At 42.6% G+C, this 20,952-nt stretch overlaps 1 protein-coding gene across 8 annotated transcripts in view; it reads left to right on the plus strand.

Annotated features, from left to right (window-relative positions):
* Window positions 1-20,952, plus strand: part of LOC126335527 (lethal(2) giant larvae protein homolog 1) — a 303,079-nt gene that overhangs the window by 116,512 nt on the left and 165,615 nt on the right. For all 8 annotated transcript variants that reach the window (XM_049998889.1, XM_049998887.1, XM_049998890.1 and 5 more), the window contains exons 9-10: window positions 3,798-4,018; window positions 10,941-11,201. In XM_049998889.1, coding sequence (XP_049854846.1) covers window positions 3,798-4,018; window positions 10,941-11,201 — 482 coding nt within the window. The remainder of the gene's footprint in view (window positions 1-3,797; window positions 4,019-10,940; window positions 11,202-20,952) is intronic.

A 20,952-nucleotide genomic window follows, 5' to 3' on the forward strand; every position in this document is an offset into this window, starting at 1 on the left:
CATTGATACCAGTGTCTTTATTCTGGCATTTGAGGGGACACCTCTTTGAAGAGGTCAAGGTTATGGTTTATCAGTGTGACACGAAGCCGTATGTCCTGCCACCCATCAGGTGTTTTCAGTTTTTGCATTTTGGGCGCATATTATAGAGCAGGCCCTCTATGTGGTGAACGTGGACACACATTCCTGGAAGTGGAGCCCCTGTGTTCTGCCACACATGTGTGTTGGTGTCACAACCATCACTCTCCATGTGCATCAGATTGTCTGGATTAAAACAAGGAAAAGAGCATACAGGAGCAGAAGTTCCTTTATTGTTTATCCTATATTGAGGCTTCCCAGATATGTAATTGTCTTCCCCCTTTGTCTATGACATCTGACTTTGTCTCCCTTGCGGTTCAATACCCATCCTTCACTGGTTATTGCACCCCCTACCCAGCCAAAGTAGGTTCCCTTTCTTCGGCACCTTCTGATGACTGTTTGGAGGTCTGCTGCCATCAGTCGGCCATGCGACCTACGGTCAGTGTGCTCCAAGGCTGCCCACTCTCTCTCTTGGTTCCAGATCTCACTGAAGCCTTTTCTCTCTCCATTTGCTGCCCCCCCCACCCCCCTCTTGCAACCAGAATCTGACTTCTTGTTTACAGATGTTGTCCTGTCCTTGTTAGTAATAAAAATGAACTCTTCTACATTGTAAAGAAAATATTATTAGTTAATTAACTTGCTTGACCTATGGCTTTTGACTTTGACACAGATAAGACAGGTACTGGATTTAAAGTCTCTTTTGATTCTTTTTCCTAGATGCATGCATTCTAAAATTTGTAACCTGTCTAAAATAAATATCAGTGAAAAAAATTTGCTATAGATGAATATGTTTGCTTTGTGGCTGCTGTAAAGAGAGAAATGGTTAGGTACAGGACGAGTTGGTGATCAGAGGTTTCCGCTTCTGTGGTTCTCAGAAAATGCCAGGCATAGTCCGAGAATACTACTACTACTACTACTACTACTACTACTACTCATGATGAAGTCTCCGTCTCTCTTGGCCACAAAAGTACTGTTGCTGTAAGATTTTCTGGAAAAACTTTCAGAATGAGAAGGTTGAACAACAGTGACAAAATGATATCTTGCAACTAACAAACTGGTCGGTTAGGGAACATCTTGAACAGACAAGCTGATGGCGAAATATTGCGCATTGTTTGGACGGTGTTAGCAGCAGTTTCACCCAGTATTGTTAATTTGTGAAGAAATCACTATGCACTGTATTGCTAAACACACCAATAGTTTTTATGAAGTTCCGGGGATTCAATATTGAGTAAAAGTTTGTAAGCGATATTTAGCTTTTTTTTCACAAATTAAATTTTCTGTTTTTGATAAGTGCGATTACTAGTTGACCTCTGCACTTCAAATTACTTCTATATGCAAACTTATCTGACCTCAAAGAAAAAGAGAGAGATGTCCAATCGGCATTACTTATCTCCAACAATTACAACAAAAAGCATAGATGCTCCTTTTTTTCCATAGCAAATAGCATTGTCATCTCAATTTTGGTTGCGTATCATCGCTGGTACTTGCAGCCGGAACATTAACATTATGAAGGAACATTACGCGGCCCCTCTTGGTCATAAATTTTTTTTTACAAAATGTTTATATCACCATGAAGTTGTAGATAGTTGCTTAACAACTCTCATTACTAGCTGGCATAAATTATAATAATATCTTTCTCGGGAATGGATTTCACAATTGAAATGCGGCCCACACATTCTGGCGTGGTTGGTCGAGGAACACACATTCAGAATCGGTGCCATAACAAACATAAGACCAACGATGAATAAGTAAGCAACGACAATAACATCACACCTCTCACTGACTGTTATCAGAAGTGTCTGTTCAGATCAAATTTCACCACATTTTGTGTACGTGCATGTGAGGTGAAGTAGTGAGTGGAAATTTGTGAAAAACTGAGTGAAGGCAGTGCACTGAATAGCAGCTAATGGAGACACCAACCAGGGACAGGAAACAGGATGGCAAATGTAAGTACAAAAAGTACAAAACCTCTACCCTCGAAACAGCTCTCCACAAATATGCAATAATTCATGGCTAGTTTGCAGATGACATGCTGTCAAAAAAAAGATGAAAATGAGCACTAAAATCGATGTGTAATAATACAGTTCAGTTAGCGATGTAATTCTGAGGCAAGTGTCTAAACAAAAAGAAGCAAATTGCAAATATTGTATTTCTTAGGCCCACAGCAGTTAAATTATTACAAATGTAATATTGTACTTTACAGAAATAAAAATTTGACCCACAGATGATGACGCACACAGGTGTTGAAACGTATCTGGGTAAATATGAAAATAAACTAATTGTGTTTGCATAAAGCTGATTTCCAAAACAACTCAATTTTTGATCAAACAGACCAAGCTGATGTGGTGGAATGCTTTGTCTCCTCACTAGGTCCTTCTGTCCCTTCATCACGGGTGTGTGCTCAATTCCCCATCCACCAAGGGTGCCAATGGCTGTCCTCCATGCCAGGCCTTGTCCTTCCAGGTGGCCTTTGTACAGATCTATGAGTTCTTGCAGAATACCTTGTGAGCCCATTTTGCAGTGGCACTGGTGTTGGCATCCTATCCAACTGCCTTCCTCCTCTGGAAACAGTGGGGTAAAGCTTCTCATTTATGTTTTACCCCTTGCCAGGTGGTATCCTACATTGCACAGTTTAGTGTATGGGAATTCCCTCTGACTCTCTCCTGTTTCCGTGATTCAGTCCCTGGTCCCAATTTCGACCATAAACGATTGCTTCAAAACCTCATCCTCCACAACGAAAATATCTCCTCTGGGTGTTTTACTGTGTTTGACTGCGAGGCATTTTCCCCCATCAGTGGAGGCACATTATGTCCTTAAACCCAGTAAGGATCTATTATCCCTTGATTATGGCTGATTAGTCTGACCAATGTCCCCCGCAAGTAAGTTGGATAGATGGTGGCTCGTCAGCTCTATTGGGTCCACGAATCTCGGGACGTCTCCTTATCGTTGCGGCATCCAGGGTGGACAGTCTCCGATAGATCTGCTCGAGCTGGGTTTTCCTCAGTGCCGCCATCTTGTCGCAGTTTTCTTCAGTCTGTGCAAGATCTAAAACACAGCTTGGCACCGTCATGCTTTACTTATACTCCATGACTGGGGACTTTGGGGTCCCACTGGTTGCTCTGAATTTGGCTTGATACTATTCTCAGCACTCTCTGGACCCATGAGAATCGCTTTCCACGGGGTTCTGTATTAAGTGTCCTTCTTTTGCTCACCAGTATTAATGGGCTCGTGGCGTGCTTCTTTGCAGCTAGTTCTTGGTAGTGGTGGAAAGGCCCTGTTACGATATGGTGTAGGAAATCTATTTATGGAGCAGGTTTGGGGGATAGTGCCTTCTGAAAGTCCCTCTGCCTACTGAACGTGGGAATTTTCGTCAACTGCAGGTAGGCTATCCACAGGTGGCCTGGTTAAAAGGGAGCGCGTATGTGCGCGCGCTTTAGCTTATTAAAAAATTTGTCTGAAAGCTAGCCACATTCATTTTCAAATTAACAATAAAAAAGAAGGCAAAAAAGACAGTTAAGTACTTGTAAAATTAGCTGTCAGAAAATAACACCAAAATGGGTAAAAAACACAGAAATTAGGCATAAAATAAAAAAAATCCTATTCCTAACAAATAATGTACTTTTGATATCAGTAACTTAGGAAAGTTTTTGTTTTATTGTTATTATTATTATTGTTATTGTTATTATTATTATTATTATTATTATGTAGTGTTTTTTCTGCAGAGTATGATGAGCCTGAGACACTAATAGTCCTCCTGGAAGAAGAATTAGTTGCAATTGATTTGCTCTCGGAAGACTGGCGAATGCTGCAATTACCATATCTTGTTTCACTTCATGCAAGTGCTGTTACTTGTGCTCAGCATATTTCAAATGTACCAGAAGATCTTTGGGAAGCCATTGTTGCTGCAGGAAAACAGCAGACACTGGAACATTATTCTGAAAGAGTTAGTAGTTATATATTTGATTTTTTTCTTTTTTTAGATATGCATTAGAGCTTTAGTTTTGTGGCAAAGTTAAGGTCTGACAAATGGAAATGTTGCTTCTTTCATCACTAGGCAATTATTAACTACGATTTATTAGTGCATAATTATTTTTTGACATTGAGCTGTGTTCTTATATAATTCAACTGAGTGACAACCAACAAGTGCATTTTAGAGATGTGTCCTCCAGAAGAATCTTGTGAAAGGTTTAACAGAAGGGTATCTGACAGATGTAGTTAATTTGTGTTTCTAGACAATGTCATTAAAACAGGGGTCAAGTCAATAAGTACTTGTGATCTAATGTTCAGTCTGAAAATTCAGAATTAAATGATGCTATTCACAGTTGTAGAGGAGGAGAAGAATAATTAAATATAAATACACACTTTGAACCAGAGACATGATTGTGCTTATTGTTGTTTATGATAATCTAGTGTGGTTTCTTAGATATACTTACTTTATTTATTATGGAGTGTCCAGGGTCCAGGTAGAAATACTGACAATATTATGCAAAGGATAGATTGCTACTCTATGTAAAGATGACATTTTGAGTTGCAGACAGGCATGAAGAAAAGATTGTTACACATTGAGCTTTTGGCCTAAGTTTCCTTCAGGAACGAAATGCACACATGCGCATGTCCAAGCACTTTTTATGTGCCCTTGACCACTATCTCTGGCCACTCCGGTCAGAAAGCAGCTGTGTCATGTCGAACGGAAGCAACAACACACAGTGGGATGGGGAAGGGGGAGAGGGAGTCAGAGCACGGTTGTCGGAAGGTTAAGTCGGCACTGCCTGGTGGAGCATGCAGGATCTAGAGGACAAAGCTGCCATGTGAAGAATCAGGAGGCTAGAGAGGATCAGGGAAAGGGAAAAGACCAGTGGGTGCATTGGCAGAGAGCAGCACACAATGAAAGTGAGGGGATGTGAATTGGGAGGAGGTGATAAGACAGAGGGTGGAAACTGTTGGGTGAAGGGGGCAGTAGGTTACTGTAAGTTTAGGCCAGTACGATTTTAGGAGCAGAGACTGTGTTGTATTGTAAGGATAACTTCCATCTGCACAGTTAAAAAAAGTAGTGCTGGTGGAAAGGGTCTAGATGGCCCAGGTTGTGAAGCAGCCACTGAAATCAAGCTTGTTGTGTTCAGCTCCATGTTGTGCCACATGGTGATCAACTTTGCTCTTGGTCAAAGTTTGGTGGCTGCCATTGATTTTGGTGGACAGTGGGTTGGTAGACATACTGTACAAAAATGCTGTGCAGTGATTGCAGCAGAGCTGGTTTACAGTGGGACATGGCTGCTTTCACAAGTGGCCCAGTCTCTGATGGGGTAGGATAAGCCTGACAGGAGTGTAATGGTAAGTGCTTGGCAGGTAGAATGGGCAGATGCTGCCTTTGTCTCTTTCACGGAATTTTGGTACTTTGAGTGGATTAGGGATGGACAATAATATTGTGGAGGTTGGGTGGATGACAGAACACCACTTTGGGGGGGGGGGGGGGGGTGTTGAGAAGGATTTTGGGTAAGATTTCCCTCACTTCAGGGCCTTGTAATAGATAATCAAAGCCCTACTGAAAGATATGGCTCAGTTGTTCCAGTCCAGGGTGGTACTGTGTGATGAAGTGGGGCACTTCTTTGTACCTGCTTCATGGGAGGATCAGGGGTGTGTGTGTGTGTGTGTGTGTGTGTGTGTGTGTGTGTGTGTGTGTGTGTGTGTGTACTGGCTGGCAGGTGAGTTCTTGTTGGTGCAGATATGCCATCCATGGATGGGCAGGCTGTTTGGGAGGGATTTTTTTGGTGTGGAAACAGATGACGGCTGACTAAATGCAGTTAGTGTTGATGTTTAGTGGGTTTGATGTGTATGTATGAGGGGTGGAGGATTGGGAGGAGTGCATGCGTGTGCTTGTATTTGGCCGAAAGCTCAGTCTGTATCAGTCTTTTCGTGTGCCTGTCTGAAACTTGGCTTGTCATCTTTATGGTGAGTAGCAATCTACCCTTTTCATAATATTGTTGTTACTTTATTTATGTAATTTTTATGTACATTTGAAATACAATTATTCTGCACTTTAGGAGACTTCTGCTGTTTGGCACTATAATGTTTTTATTGTGTAATATACAATATTTAGAATGAATTTAGGGGAATCATTGAGCTGTTTGAATGGTACTGCAAAATTATTATTGATACTAGCAACTAATACATGTTGCATTAAAGTTTGCAGTTCTTTGTTGGAACTGTTATGTGAAGGTCAATCTCAGGCTGCCGAGATTTCTGGCTTTCTTCCTCCACAGCTTTTCTTTGCTGTTTTTATTGTGTGATAAGTGTTTCTGTCCTCTTCCTAAAGTAATTTGGAAAGAAATTTCTTTGTCAAAGTGGCCATACTAATGTGAACATTAATTTCATATGTTTGGGGTTGTGATTTGAAACAGGTCTTTGTTTAAAACCTTTTACTTCTGTGCAAATAGTGTATATAGAGAAGGAAATGGGACCAATATATATATATATATATATATATATATATATATATATATATATATATATATATATATATATATATATTTTCCCTCTCTCTCCTTCCTTCCTTCCTGACGAAGCAACTGCCAGTTGCGAAAGCTCGTAATTCTGTGTGTGTGTGTTTGTGTGTTTTGTTCATGTGCCTGTCTGCCGGCGCTTTCCCGCTTGGTAAGTCTTGGAATCTTTGTTTTTAATATATTTTTCCCATGTGGAAGTTTCTTTCTGTTTTATATATATATATATATATATATATATATATATATATATATATATATATAAAACAGAAAGAAACTTCCACATGGGAAAAATATATCAAAAATAAAGATTCCAAGACTTACCAAGCGGGAAAGCGCCGGCAGACAGGCACATGAACAAAACACACAAACACACACACAAAATTACGAGCTTTCGCAACTGGCAGTTGCTTCGTCAGGAAGGAAGGAAGGAGAGGGAAAAATGAAAGGGTGTGGGTTTTAAGGGAGAGGGTAAGGAGTCATTCCAATCCCGGGAGCGGAAAGACTTCCCTTAGGGGAAAAAAAAGGACAGGTGTACACTCGCACACACACACACACACATATCCATCCGCACATACACAGACACAAGCAGACATATTTAAAGGCCCGTTAAAGGGTGGGGAAATTCAAGAAAATTTCGAGAAATTCAAGAAAATTTCGACAAAAAATTTTTTCGAAAAAAGTTTCGAAAAAATAATTTGCGAAAAAGAAAAATTCGAAAAAAATTTTTGAATAAAATCTCGAAGAATATGTGTGTAAATGTATTCAAAGGACTGGTTATGTACTGGCAGGTTATGATAATGAGGCTAACAATTGTTTGATGAAGAAATAATAACGTGTAAACCTGTGGGAAGCTGCTAGAAAATGATCGGTTTTGTGGGAAAAAACGGGAATGGAAATAAAACGAAAGTTGTTGGAAAAAAAAACTGAGATGGTTGTGTAATGGGTGAAAGGAACTGAAGCTGTGAAATAGTATTCACGAGTTTACACGAAATGTTTGTAAACTTGGAACAATGGATTTTATAGCAGCGGTTATGTTGAAAGCGTTGAAAATTTTAGGTTATGGTTTGGAAGTAAATTACGTATTATTGAGTATAATTAGGCAGGATAAAATGTATGGTAGATTACGGAAAAATGGAAGATGAATACAAAGTGGAACTTCTTGTACAAACGAAAAGAGAAAGTAAGACGATAGAGAAGATTTCGAAATGCAACAGAGACAATAACAAACGTAATTGTTGGGTTCAAATTAATGACGATGTAAATAAAACAGAAAGAAACTTCCACATGGGAAAAATATATCAAAAATAAAGATTCCAAGACTTACCAAGCGGGAAAGCGCCGGCAGACAGGCACATGAACAAAACACACAAACACACACACAAAATTACGAGCTTTCGCAACTGGCAGTTGCTTCGTCAGGAAGGAAGGAAGGAGAGGGAAAAATGAAAGGGTGTGGGTTTTAAGGGAGAGGGTAAGGAGTCATTCCAATCCCGGGAGCGGAAAGACTTCCCTTAGGGGAAAAAAAAGGACAGGTGTACACTCGCACACACACACACATATCCATCCGCACATACACAGACACAAGCAGACATATTTAAATATGTCTGCTTGTGTCTGTGTATGTGCGGATGGATATGTGTGTGTGTGTGTGCGAGTGTACACCTGTCCTTTTTTTTCCCCTAAGGGAAGTCTTTCCGCTCCCGGGATTGGAATGACTCCTTACCCTCTCCCTTAAAACCCACACCCTTTCATTTTTCCCTCTCCTTCCTTCCTTCCTTCCTGACGAAGCAACTGCCAGTTGCGAAAGCTCGTAATTTTGTGTGTGTGTTTGTGTGTTTTGTTCATGTGCCTGTCTGCCGGCGCTTTCCCGCTTGGTAAGTCTTGGAATCTTTATTTTTGATATATATATATATATATATATGACGATGTAAATAAAACAGAAAGAAACTTCCACATGGGAAAAATATATTAAAAATAAAGATTCCAAGACTTACCAAGCGGGAAAGCGCCGGCAGACAGGCACATGAACAAAACACACAAACACACACACAAAATTACGAGCTTTCGCAACTGGCAGTTGCTTCGTCAGGAAGGAAGGAAGGAGAGGGAAAAATGAAAGGGTGTGGGTTTTAAGGGAGAGGGTAAGGAGTCATTCCAATCCCGGGAGCGGAAAGACTTCCCTTAGGGGAAAAAAAAGGACAGGTGTACACTCGCACACACACACACATATCAATGTGTGTGTGTGCGAGTGTACACCTGTCCTTTTTTTTCCCCTAAGGGAAGTCTTTCCGCTCCCGGGATTGGAATGACTCCTTACCCTCTCCCTTAAAACCCACACCCTTTCATTTTTCCCTCTCCTTCCTTCCTTCCTGACGAAGCAACTGCCAGTTGCGAAAGCTCGTAATTTTGTGTGTGTGTTTGTGTGTTTTGTTCATGTGCCTGTCTGCCGGCGCTTTCCCGCTTGGTAAGTCTTGGAATCTTTATTTTTAATATATATATATATATATATATATATATATATATATATATATATATATATATATATATATATATATATTTTTGGAGAGATGTATGAACATAATTTAATACCACACAAAAACTGGATGGTGGTGGGAGGAGGGGATGAATTTGAGAGCATTGTCTTTTAAACATGTCCACTCTGTACTACTCATTTCTCAAAATCCAGATGTAGATGGCCCAACTGCTGTGCATTTTCTATCAGAGCAAGCATAACACAACCGCATGGGTACTATAGTGCTACTAAAACCTTCGCAGTCAGTTTCAGGGCTGTGCCTACAGTTAAAAGTTGAACATTCTATGTGCCAGTCATATCTGCCTCAAGTATTTATCTATTTATACAGTTAATGTTTTCACGACTGGATGACATTGCTGCTGGTAAAACTTTTGGAGTAAAATGTTGTGGTGCATGAAACTCTTCTGTTTCTAATGTTTCAGCCAGAGCTGCACTGGATGTCTTCAGAGGTGTTCCTCTTCCATTGAGTCTTGCTGACTGACGGGTCAGACCTTGGAGAGTGACATACATACTGCAGGAAAACGGGGGTGGCCAGAGTTAAAAGTGATAGGCAGAGATGATCTTTGTCAAAGCTAAGACTTTAATCACCATCTACAACAAAAGAGAGATGTCATTAATTCTTGCCAGTAGAGCCAAAAAGGTTTGTGCTCCAGAATACCCTGATGCAGAATTGAAACATTTTATGCAGGCTTTCAAGAAAAAATGGCTATTCAGGGAAGTAAGTAAACAGAATTCTACGAGCAAATGACAGAAGGCCAAAAGGACAAGAATGAAAAGTAACAATGGAAGAATACAGTTTCTGTACCTTTTGTTAAAAAAAGTATCAGATCAGATTAGTAAGATATTACAGGCAAGTGACATGAGACTGGTTTTTGACCAACAAGGAAAATAGGTCAGGCACTCAGATCTATAAAGGATAAACCCCCTCCTCTGTCAGCATGTGGCATATGTAAAATTCTGTGTATGCGTGCAAAAGTTTATATTGGAGCAGCCAAGAGAAGCAAGAATGCACTGTTAAAGGAGCACAAAAGTCTTTGCTGACTAGGGAAATAGACAAATTGGCTGTAGCAGGGTATGCTCTTCAACCAGGAAATCACAAAATGAAGTCTTCTGGAACAAAAATTATATCTGCAACAACAGGCTCTTATTCACGGCCCTGTATAGAAGCCATTGAAATGTATAAACATAGGAATAATTTTAGCAGAAAAGAAGAGACCATGAAATTTAGTGACTTACGGACAGTAGCTCTGTACAATCACTAAACAGTTTTTCATCTTTGACACTGCTTATTAAATGTAACGTATATTTCGCTCTGACGCCTGACCTATTAGTCGGCAAGACTCAGTGGAGGACCAACACCTCTGAAGATGTTCAGCGCAGTTCTGGATGAAATGTTAGGAGCAGAACAGTTTCATCGACCACAATCCTACACCCCAGAAGCTTTACCAACATCAGTATTTATCCATTGCTGTGTCTCCCAATATTTTTTGCAGTGTAAAAATGGTATCTGGAGTAAAAGTCATGTGTACAGTTCTGTTTGCTTCTACCTGTTTTTAACTTCTGCTGCCATAGTTTTCTTCCCTGTTTATTTCATGGTAGTTCCTAAGTTTCACTAGGTTACTGTCACTGGCCTTGAAACCATCAAAATTTCAGAAGATACGCATTTTATCTTCCAGATTAATACGAGAGCAAAATTTTGTCATACACACTCTGCAATCAATGCATCAAAAGACATTCTTTGCTTAGCAGCTTAGTTCTAGTGCAAACTAACAATAAGTTTCAGAAACGTTGGTCAGAAATTTGTGTCTTTCAAATATAAAATTATTGTTACGCAGGAGTGGCCAGTTGATGGTGGTCGTGCTCTCCAAAGTCAGGGATCTGAGGAGTCCTCATCAACAGAATTTAACAAAGAGCTGCTGTTAACAGGCCATGAAGATGGCACAGTGAGATTTTGGAATGCTGGTCATGTTGCCCTCCAGCCGCTATACAAGTTTGCCTCGGCTCAGCTTTTCAGTAGTGAAGAAATAGGTTGTGAAGCAAATAATGGGACAGTAGATGAAGAGGAGGAGGAGGAGGAATGGCCACCGTTTCGGAAGGTAAAACTTTTCTTACTAACACTTCTAAAATTATTATTATTATTATTATTATTATTATTATTATTATTCTCGATTCTGAACATTTAAGGGGATAGTTTTTCCCAGTAATTAATGATTATATGTGTTTTTGGAAAATGTTGGCAAAGGGAATTGGTCACTTATGCAGTGTGCCGAAGTCCACTTTATTGTGCAAGTCACACAGGCTTTGAGGAAGCAAATATAGTTACACAATTGAGGAATACAATCTTTGTTGAAAATAAAGCAATCCATTTACACACAGTCCATAAGAACTGATCATGTGCAAAATAAATTAATATGATGGTAGTCGCAATAAACACCATGGTTATACCCTGCAGTCTGTTTTATTTTGACATGTAACCAGGAGAGTTGCCTACTGGCACCGTCCCTGGCTGTGTTGGGGCAGAGTCTAAAACGTCACTCATGATTTCAATGTGGAGCTCGTCATGCATAATCAATCTGTGCTGTCTGCATAACACCGTCCCTTAAAGCTATAAAATACCCATTGATGCCCCCAACTGTCTCCTGTTATCACCTGCATATGACAAGTTAAATGTTTATGATGTAATTGGATAGATAAAAAAATTTACTCACCAAGCAGCAGCAGGAGAACACATAAATAAAGGTATTTAAATATGCAAGTTTTCAGAACTAGTGGCGCCTTCTTCTTGCAGAAGGTTTGGGGGGGAAGGAAGAGCATACCAGGTGGTGTTAGAAGGAAAGACTGCGCCAAATGAGATTTGAAAATCTGGGGGTTTAAAGGGAGAAGACAGGATAATACACAAGTCGGAGGCTGTTGCCATAACTTCGTGCACACAATCTATAAGAGTGGAAAGCTAAGTGCATTGTATGTAATAGAAGTGGGGGTGGGGGTGGGGGGGCGGAATAGTCAGGTCAGGAAATGAAACATAGAAAACTAAGGTACCAAATTTCGTTTCTTGAAATGGCTAGTCCCTGAGGGTTACTTCCGAAGGCATAACATTGAATGTCCCTGTTTCTGGCTGTAGTCCTACTCTACCTCAGCACCTTTTATAGTTTCAAATACAGCAATCTCTTGCACTTACCTGGCTAATCTCTGATTTGTATTCCTCAAATGCTTATTTACACTCCACCAGACTCCTCTCCTACTACAAAATCCTGCAATTATCTGACCATCAAGTTTCCTTGGATGATATCATGTGCCAAACCAACTTCAGACTTGCCTCAAAAAGCTATCCCACCTGCTCCTAGACTACCTCAACAGTAGTATTTCCCTTCCTGTCCCTCTGCATCTCACTAAACAGTCAACATCAACCAACACTACTCTCCTAAAAACAGAGCTTGGTCATCTTTCTTAACATCTTCCAGCCTTCGACACTTCCTCTCAGACCCATAATTCATGATCACAAGAACCATCCGCAACAGTACAGTGTTCTCAACCGCTCATCTAAGACACTCTCCCTTCCTGAATTATCTGAAGGCCTCACTTTCAGCCCTAAACCTGCATTTAATCATGCAGATTTGGTGAAGAATCTACATTGATTCACACTTTCTCAGCTGAAAATATCACATTGCAACCCTGACATTGAACCTTTCCTTAACACTTCTGACCATGATCAAAACTTGGTCCATCACCTCTGCCTCAAAATCATCCCATACAAGCCTTCCAAGAAATCCTCATATCCAGCATTGCTTCACAGCCCTTCATTAGGTCCTTATAACGCGACCCTAACATGTCCTCTGCAGAACTCCAGGCTCCTCATTCCGTAAAAACTGATGATGCCATGATTGGTCTCCCAGCAGACAAGGTATTGTCTGCTGTGGTGCTTCATCAACGGGAGTTTCTAAGTGAAAGTCTACATCAACTGTCTGACACCGCTACATACAGCATCTGCCTTAAAGATCCCATGTCTCTGACTCAACCTGACCTGCAGTCCCTCCTTAAAAGCTCGGGCCTCTCAAAAGGACTAACACCTCAGTCCATAGAGCTTCTTACCTTACCCAAACCATGCATCGCCACCTTTTACCTTCTTCCTAAGATCTGCAAAGCCCCTGCGGGTCTGGGGGTTAGAATAGACCCAAGGTATTCCTGCCTGTCATACGAGGCGACTAAAAAGAGTTTCACACATTTCAGCCTTTATGTGACGTTCACCAGTAGGGTTTGACCTCCATTCTTCAAAATTTTCCCGAAGAGTGAGCCAACTGGGGAAGGGCGCCTTACAAGCTGCGTCGTGTCCATCATACATTGATATCTTTAGCCCACTTTCTCATTGTCGCATTGCAGCCCTGCCCATTCTACATCTCTTGGGCGAGGACACCTTCTTGGGTGCATTTTCCACTATGCACTATGCAGTGTCGATTTCTGTGTCGACCATGACCATGGACTTCTTTGCACCTGATATCCAGCACTGTAGCCAGTCCATTGTAGTGGGGCCGCCATGTACCCTGTTGGTTGTAGCCCCCTGACTACACAAGGATCGCCGTGCTGATGTTTGGGCTGCAAGTTGATAAAGCAATGGCCGAGTAACTGCCATGAGCCCCACTGAAATGTGTGGCGGCCCTACATCTGGCAATGGATAGATGCCCATCTCCTTGGGGCATCTCCCGGCAGTGGTCATGCTGTCACCGCTGAATCTCCCCCACATGGTAACATCAATGTGATGATTGAGCAGGTGACTGGCACAATTGTTTCTGCGGCAGAAAATGTGATCCCTCACTCTTTAGGGTGCCCGAGGCGTAAGGCAGTCCCTTGGTGGTTGCCAGAAGTCGCTGAAGCAATTAAGGAGCATCGGCAAACTCTACAGCAGCATAAGTGGCACCCTTCCCTGGAGCACCTCATAGCCTTTAAACAGTTTCGTGTCTGTGTTCTCTACCTTATCAAACGACGGAAGGAGGAGTGTTGGGGGAGAGACGTCTCCACTATTGGGTGCCGCACGTCACCTTCCCAAGTCTGGCCAAATATCAAACGTCTTTTCAGGTACCAGGTGCCAACGGCTGTCCCCGGTGTTACCATAAATGGTGAGTTATGTACCAACGCAAATGTGATTGCCGAGCAATTTGCTCAAACCTCTGTGTCGGAGAATTACCCTCCCAGAGTTTCGCACACCCAAACGGTAGCTCGAAGGGAATGTCCTCATTCACTACACGCTGCAGTGAATCCTATAATGCCCCATTTACGGAGTGGGAGCTCCTCAGCTGTGCCCTAGCACATTGCCCCGACACAGCTCCCGGGCCTGATTGCATCCACAGCCAGGTGGTTAAACATCTCTCATCTGACTACTAGCTACATCTTCTCGTCATCTTCAACCAGATCTGGTACGATGGCATCTTTCCATCACAATGGTGGGAGAGCACCATCATTCCGGTGCTGAAACCCGATAAATCCCGCTTGATGTGGATAGCTATCAGCCCATCACCAACGTACTTCGTAAGCTGCTGGAACGTATGGTATGTCGGCGATTGGGTTGGGTCCTGGAGCCACGTGGCTTGCTGGCTCCATGTCAGGGTGGCTTCCGCCAGGGTCGCTCTACCAGTGATGATCTTGTGTCCATCGAGTCTGCCATCTGAACAGCCTTTTCCAGACGGCAACACCTGATTGCTGTCTTTTTTGACTTAAGTAAAGCCTACGATACGACTTGATTACGTCATACCTTTGCCACATTGTATGAGTGGGTCTCCGGGGACCACTCCCGATTTCTATCCAAAACTTCCTGTCACTCCGTACTTCCAGTGTCCAAGTTGGTGCCTCCATATCCAGGAGAGCAGAGTCCCGCCGGTCTCTGTATTGAGTGTCTCTCTCTTTTTAATGGCCATTAATGGTCTAGCAGCAGCTGTTGGGCCCTCAGTCTCACTTTCTCTGTATGCAGACGACTTCTGCATATCATACTCCAGTACTGTTGTTGCTAAGCGGCGCCTCCAGGGAGCCATTCAAAGGCACAATCATGGGCTCTAGCCCACAGCTTCCAGTTTTCAGCCGCAAAGTCATGTGTCATGCACTACTGTCGACATCGTACCGTTAATCCAGAATCTACACTTTCCATTAATGACGATCCACTCACTGTAGTGGAGACATACCAATTCCTAGGACTGGTTTTTGATGCTTGATTGACTTGGCTCCCTCATCTTCGTCAGCATAAGTAGAAGTGCTGGCAGCACCTCCGTAGCCTGAGCAACGCCAATTGGGGTGCAGATCGCTGTACGCTACTGCAGCTCTAGAGTGTCCTTGTCCAATATTGAATTGACTATGAGAGTGTGGTTTATGGTTTGGCAATGCCTTCATCATTGCATTTACTTGACCCTGCGCACAACTGTGGGGTTCGATTAGCGATAGGAACCTTTAGGATGAGTCTGGTAACCAGCGTACTGGTGGAGGCTGGTGTCCCTCCACTGCAGATCAGAAGTGCACAACTGCTCACCAGTTATGCATCAGACATTCGTAGTTCCCCTGAGTTCCTGAATTATTGTCTCCTTTTCTCACCTGCGGCAGTCCCTCCCCCCCGTCAGCGGCCCAGATTGGGGCTAACGATTGCGGTTCACGTGAGGTCCCTTCTCTCCAAACTAAAGTCCTTCCCTTTAACACCTCTATTTGCTGTCCATTCATGTACAACTCCATGGTAGCTTCAGCTGGACGTTTTGCATGGCCCTAAGGACCCCATTAACCCCGCCGCTCACCGCTGTTGCTTTCTCTCGATTCTTGATGTGTTCCGGGGCTCTAAAGTGGTTTACATCGACGGCTCAATGGCTGATGGTCACGTAGGCTTCGCATATGTTCATGGAGAACATATTGAGCAGCACTCCTTGCCAGTTGGCTGCAGTGTTTTCACTGCAGAGCTGGCGGCCATATCTCGTGGTCTTCAGTACATCCGCTCATGCCCTGGTGAGCCATTTCTCCTGTATACTGTCTCAGTGAGCAGCCCACAAGCTATCAACCAGTGCTACCCTCGCCACCCTCTGGTAGTGTCCATTCAGGAGTCCATCTATGCCCTGGAACAGTCCCTCCATTCCGTGGTGTTTGTGTGGCCCCTGGACATGTCGGAATCCCCGGCAACGAACTTGCCGGCAGGCTGGCCAAACAGGCGATGCGGAAACCGCTTCTGGAGATAGGCATCTCCGAAGTTGACATGCGTTCCGTCTTACACTGCAGGGTTTTCCGGCTTTGGGAGATGGAATGGCATAATAGCACACACAACAAACTGCTTGTCATTAAGGAAACAGTGAATGTGTGGAAGTCTTCCATGTAGGCCTCTTGCACGGAATCGGTTGTCCTCTGTGATCTCTGAATTGGCCATACGTGGCTAACGCATGGTTAGCTACTTCTTCACGAGGACCCACCTCATTGTTGCTGTGGCTCGCAAATGAGTCGTCAACCTCTTTCTGGATTGCCCAGTTTTAGCCGCTCTGGGGCAGACTTTTAACTTTTGCAACACCCTGTCTTCGGTGTTGGGTGACAATGCCTCCACAGCAGCTTTAGTTTTACATGTTATCCATGAGAGTGGGTTTTATATTTCCATGTAGGTTTTAGCTCATGCCCTTTGTCCCTCTGTGCCCTTCACCCTAGTGTTTTTAGGGTGGAGGTTTTAATGTATTGCAAAGTGGCTGGCTTTCCCTTTTTATTCTCGTAGTTGGCCAGCCACTGTAATCTGCTTTCATGTTTTACTCTTTTCTGTTTCTAGCTTCTCTCTGTTTTCTTCTCCTCTTTTGTTCCTGTTAGCGTTTGGTGCCTTCCTTTAGTTCTTGTGGCTTTCCCTTTGTTTCTGTTTTGTGTTAAATGTTTCGTCTGTTTTATTCTCACCCTTGTGGCATTTTTTTGTTAGGAACAAGGGACCGATGACATAGTTTGGTCCCTTCTCCTACCTTTAACCCAACCAGCCAACGTAAGATCTGCAAACCCAATCACTCTGGCCATCCCATAGTTGCTGGCTTCAAAGCACCTAACCGAACATATATCCACCTTAGTTGATAAACATCTTGGATCTAAAGTACAGAGACTTCTCTCCTATATTAAAGACAGCAACCATTTCATAGATCATCTGAGATCTGTGCCTGTCCCACTCCCATCATACACCCTGCTGTCGCCATTGATGCCACCTCCCTCTATACTACATTCCCCATGCACATGGTCTGTCTGCTGCTGAACATTTCCTCAGTCAGCACCCACCTGATTCCAAACCCATGACGTTCTTAACTGCTCACCTTAATGAACTTTACATACCAACTACTACTTTACCTTTGAGGTGCAGACATACAAACAGATCAGGGGCATCACTTTGGGAGCCAGGATGGCTCCTTCCTACACCACCCTTCTTATGGGTTGATTGGAAGGGGCTTTCCTGGGATCCATAATCTTTCAGCCCCTGGTTTGGTTTAGATACATTGCTGACAACTTTGCCATATGGTCTCATGGTAAGGTTGACCTGTTAAAATTCCTGGAATCTCTAAGTAATTCTGTTATATTTCACATTATCCTATTCCAAATATCGTGCCACTTTCCTTGACATTGATGACTTTCTCACCAGAGGTCAGCTACACACTTTCATTCCCATTAAACCTACTTACAAACAATAGTTCTTATATTTTGACAGTTGCTGCCCTTTCCATGTCAAATGTTCTAACCCATACAGCCTTGGAATTCAAGGCAAACATATTTGTTCAGATGCAGACTATTTACAGCAATACACCACCATTCTCACTTCAGCCTCACTCGAAGTAAATAGTACAAAAACAGATTTCCCATGCCATCACATCCATCCTGGTACTACTGATCCATCCAAAAAGTGACTTAGGAGTACACCTCTTGTCACTCAGCATCAACCTCGTCTTGAATATGTTGATCAGCTACTTCGACAAGGCTATGACATGCTAAAATTATGCCTTTAAAATGAGGTCCATTCTTCAGAGATTTTGCATACCAAACCTAGAATAGCTTTTCATTGTTCTCCCAATCTCAGCAATATCATTGTCAGATCTTATGCTCATTCTACACCCATTTCCCTATCCTGTAGCATCCATCCCTGTGACTGTCCCTGTTGTAAGACATGACCTATGCACCCTTCTCTCATCACTTGTACCAGCTGTGTAACTGCCAAAACAATAATATCAAAATGAGAGCCAGCTGTGAAACGACTTGTGTTGTATACCAGTTGTTACGTAAACGCTGTTCTGCCTTTTACATTGGCATGACTACCACCAAGTTATCAGTTAGGATGGATGGGCATAGGCAGAGGGTGTATAATAGCAACACACAATATTCTGTTGCAGCATTCTCTACAATGTGGTAGTTATGACCTCTGTTTCACCACATGTGGCATCTGGATTCTTTCCCCAACACAAGTGTCTCAGAATTCTGCAGGTAGGAATTGGGTGTTACAACATTTCCTTGGTTCTTACCACTCACCTACCCTTAATTTACATTAATTTCTTCAGTCTCACAATGTCTTTACAGTAACTATCCCCTTCTTCACTCCCTTTAGTTTTCTAGATCTTTCTTTTTCTGATCTGTCTTTTCCCCCCACATCTATCACATACAGTGAACGTAGCTTTCCGATCTTATTAGCTCCTGCACGAGGTTTTGGCAGTAATTTCTGTTTTGCATGCATATTACTCTGTCTTGCATGCATATTACTCTGTCTTCCACCTATAAACTGTCAGGTTTTCAAATATCATCCAATACAATCCCCAAGTCTGTCTTTCAGTCTGGATGACCTTGCCAAACTCTCCCCATTTCCTAAACCTCACCAGTCCTTTTCCTTCACCACAGTTATTTCCCCTTCAACCCTCCTGTCAGGAGGAGGAGCCAATGGATCCAAAAGCTTGCAAATTTAAGTACAGTAGAGCTTCGATTATCCGAAGTAATTGGGGGACATGGGTGTTTGGAAAACTGGTTTGTTCGGATGATCGAACTGTACATCTTTATTTGCCAAAAAGAAGTACTGTACGGTAAATTTACTCATAAAAAAATTGTGAGGTGTACACAACAGGCAAGGCTGACACATTAATGTGCTTGAAACAACGCGGTTTTTTACTTTTATCAATGACGAACATAGGCACTCAGTGACATCCAGTAGCATTAGCACAAGCCAAAGCTGTAATACGGTCCTTTCCAGTTAAGTCCAGTTTCGTCAGCATTGTAAACATTTTCGAGAGCATAATCTTCTTCCCTTAATGAGTCCCTTAGTTTGACTTTGAAAGAATCAGCCGACAGTTTTTCTCCCTGTATTGTCAGCTCACGAATGCCGTGTCTTGACTTGAAGCATTTTAACCAGCTCGTGCTCGCTTTAAAGTTCGAAGGCCCTCGAAGTTTTTCGTTGAACTGCATTGCCTTCTCACGCAGAATGGGGCCTGAGATAGGTTCTCCTTCCGATCTCTTTTGTGTAAACCACTTGTAAACAGTATCATCTAGATCTGTGTTAGTGACGAGCTTCGTAGTTTTACGGCTTGTTGATCCATCAGTAGAATCAAGCATAGCTATAAAATTTGCTATGCTCATCTTTTGTTTATTTTTATCCATAATTGTTGACTTCTCCACCTTGTACTCATTGGATAAAGTGGTTGCAGATTCACCTTCTTTTAACCTTTTAATAATCTCGTACTTGTCCCTCATAGAGAGGACAACACATTTACGTTTAAGCATTTTGTATCGCCAAGTTCACTTCTTCACACAGCAGCACACAAGTGGACGTAACAGATAACAGAGGGTGACCGTTTGCACCGTGAGAAGCTCTTCTTGGGGGCGCGCAATTTTTGCATACTGAATGTGATGGATCTGGATCCGCCCTCTCGCGAGGATGAGTGGTAGGTGGTATTGCACTTCTGTTGCTCGAGGTGGAGGACTAGTGTGGAGACTGGATGTCTGGCCTCAACTGATTGCACTGTGAATAAGACAGGAGGCCATTCCTTCAGCAGGGTCCTACCAGGCACATGTGGGCAGAGGTTCACTATGTATCAAGGGCTTAAAAAGTTAGGCACATTATCGAGCCCCTTAGGGAAATAGCATTCAGGACTAGAAGGCAAGCTAATGTGCACTTGATATGTCTGCCAGGGAGCCCCATCTGAGATGTGGAGAAGGCCATGCCTGCATCTATTGAGCTTGCAGGGTGCAGTTACCTGCAAGTTGTCGCTCGTATCAGCATCAAAGACACTTGTTCCTTGGGTTTTGAGGCCATCCTCAGTTCATGCAGGCGGCTGGCGGAAGTGGTGATGGCTGCTTCCCTTGTGCGTGGTGTGCTAGCAGGTGTTACCGTAAGCGTAATTGTTTCCAGATTTGATCAGGGTCTTTTGGTTTGTAGCCAAGTTGAGGTGATAGGTCATATGTGCACTGCACAAAGCAAGTAGCTGCTCAGATAGCAGAGTGCAATTGGTCCCCCCCTGTATGCTGATGATGCTGTGGTGTACAGGAAGGTCTTGTTGAGTGATTGTATGAGCATACAAGATGACTTGGGCAAAATTTCTAGTTGTTTTGATGAATGGCAGCTAGCTCTAAATGTAGAAAAATTAAAGTTAATGCAGAAAAGCAGTAAAACTAAGCCCACATGTTTAAATACGGTGTTAGCAGTGTGCTGCTTGTCACAGTTATGTTGATTAAATATAAAGGTGAAATACTGCAAAGTGATATGAAGTGGAACGAACATGTTAAGATTGTATTAGGAAAGGCAAATGATCTGCTTTGGTTAATTGAGAGAATTTTACAGGTTGTGTACACTCCAGGAAAGATACGGGAATCTTTTCGTGTAGGAAAAACTCAAAGAATTTTTTATAA

Source organism: Schistocerca gregaria, chromosome 2 (assembly GCF_023897955.1).
Source record: "Schistocerca gregaria isolate iqSchGreg1 chromosome 2, iqSchGreg1.2, whole genome shotgun sequence".
NCBI classification, from domain to species: Eukaryota; Metazoa; Arthropoda; class Insecta; order Orthoptera; family Acrididae; genus Schistocerca; species Schistocerca gregaria.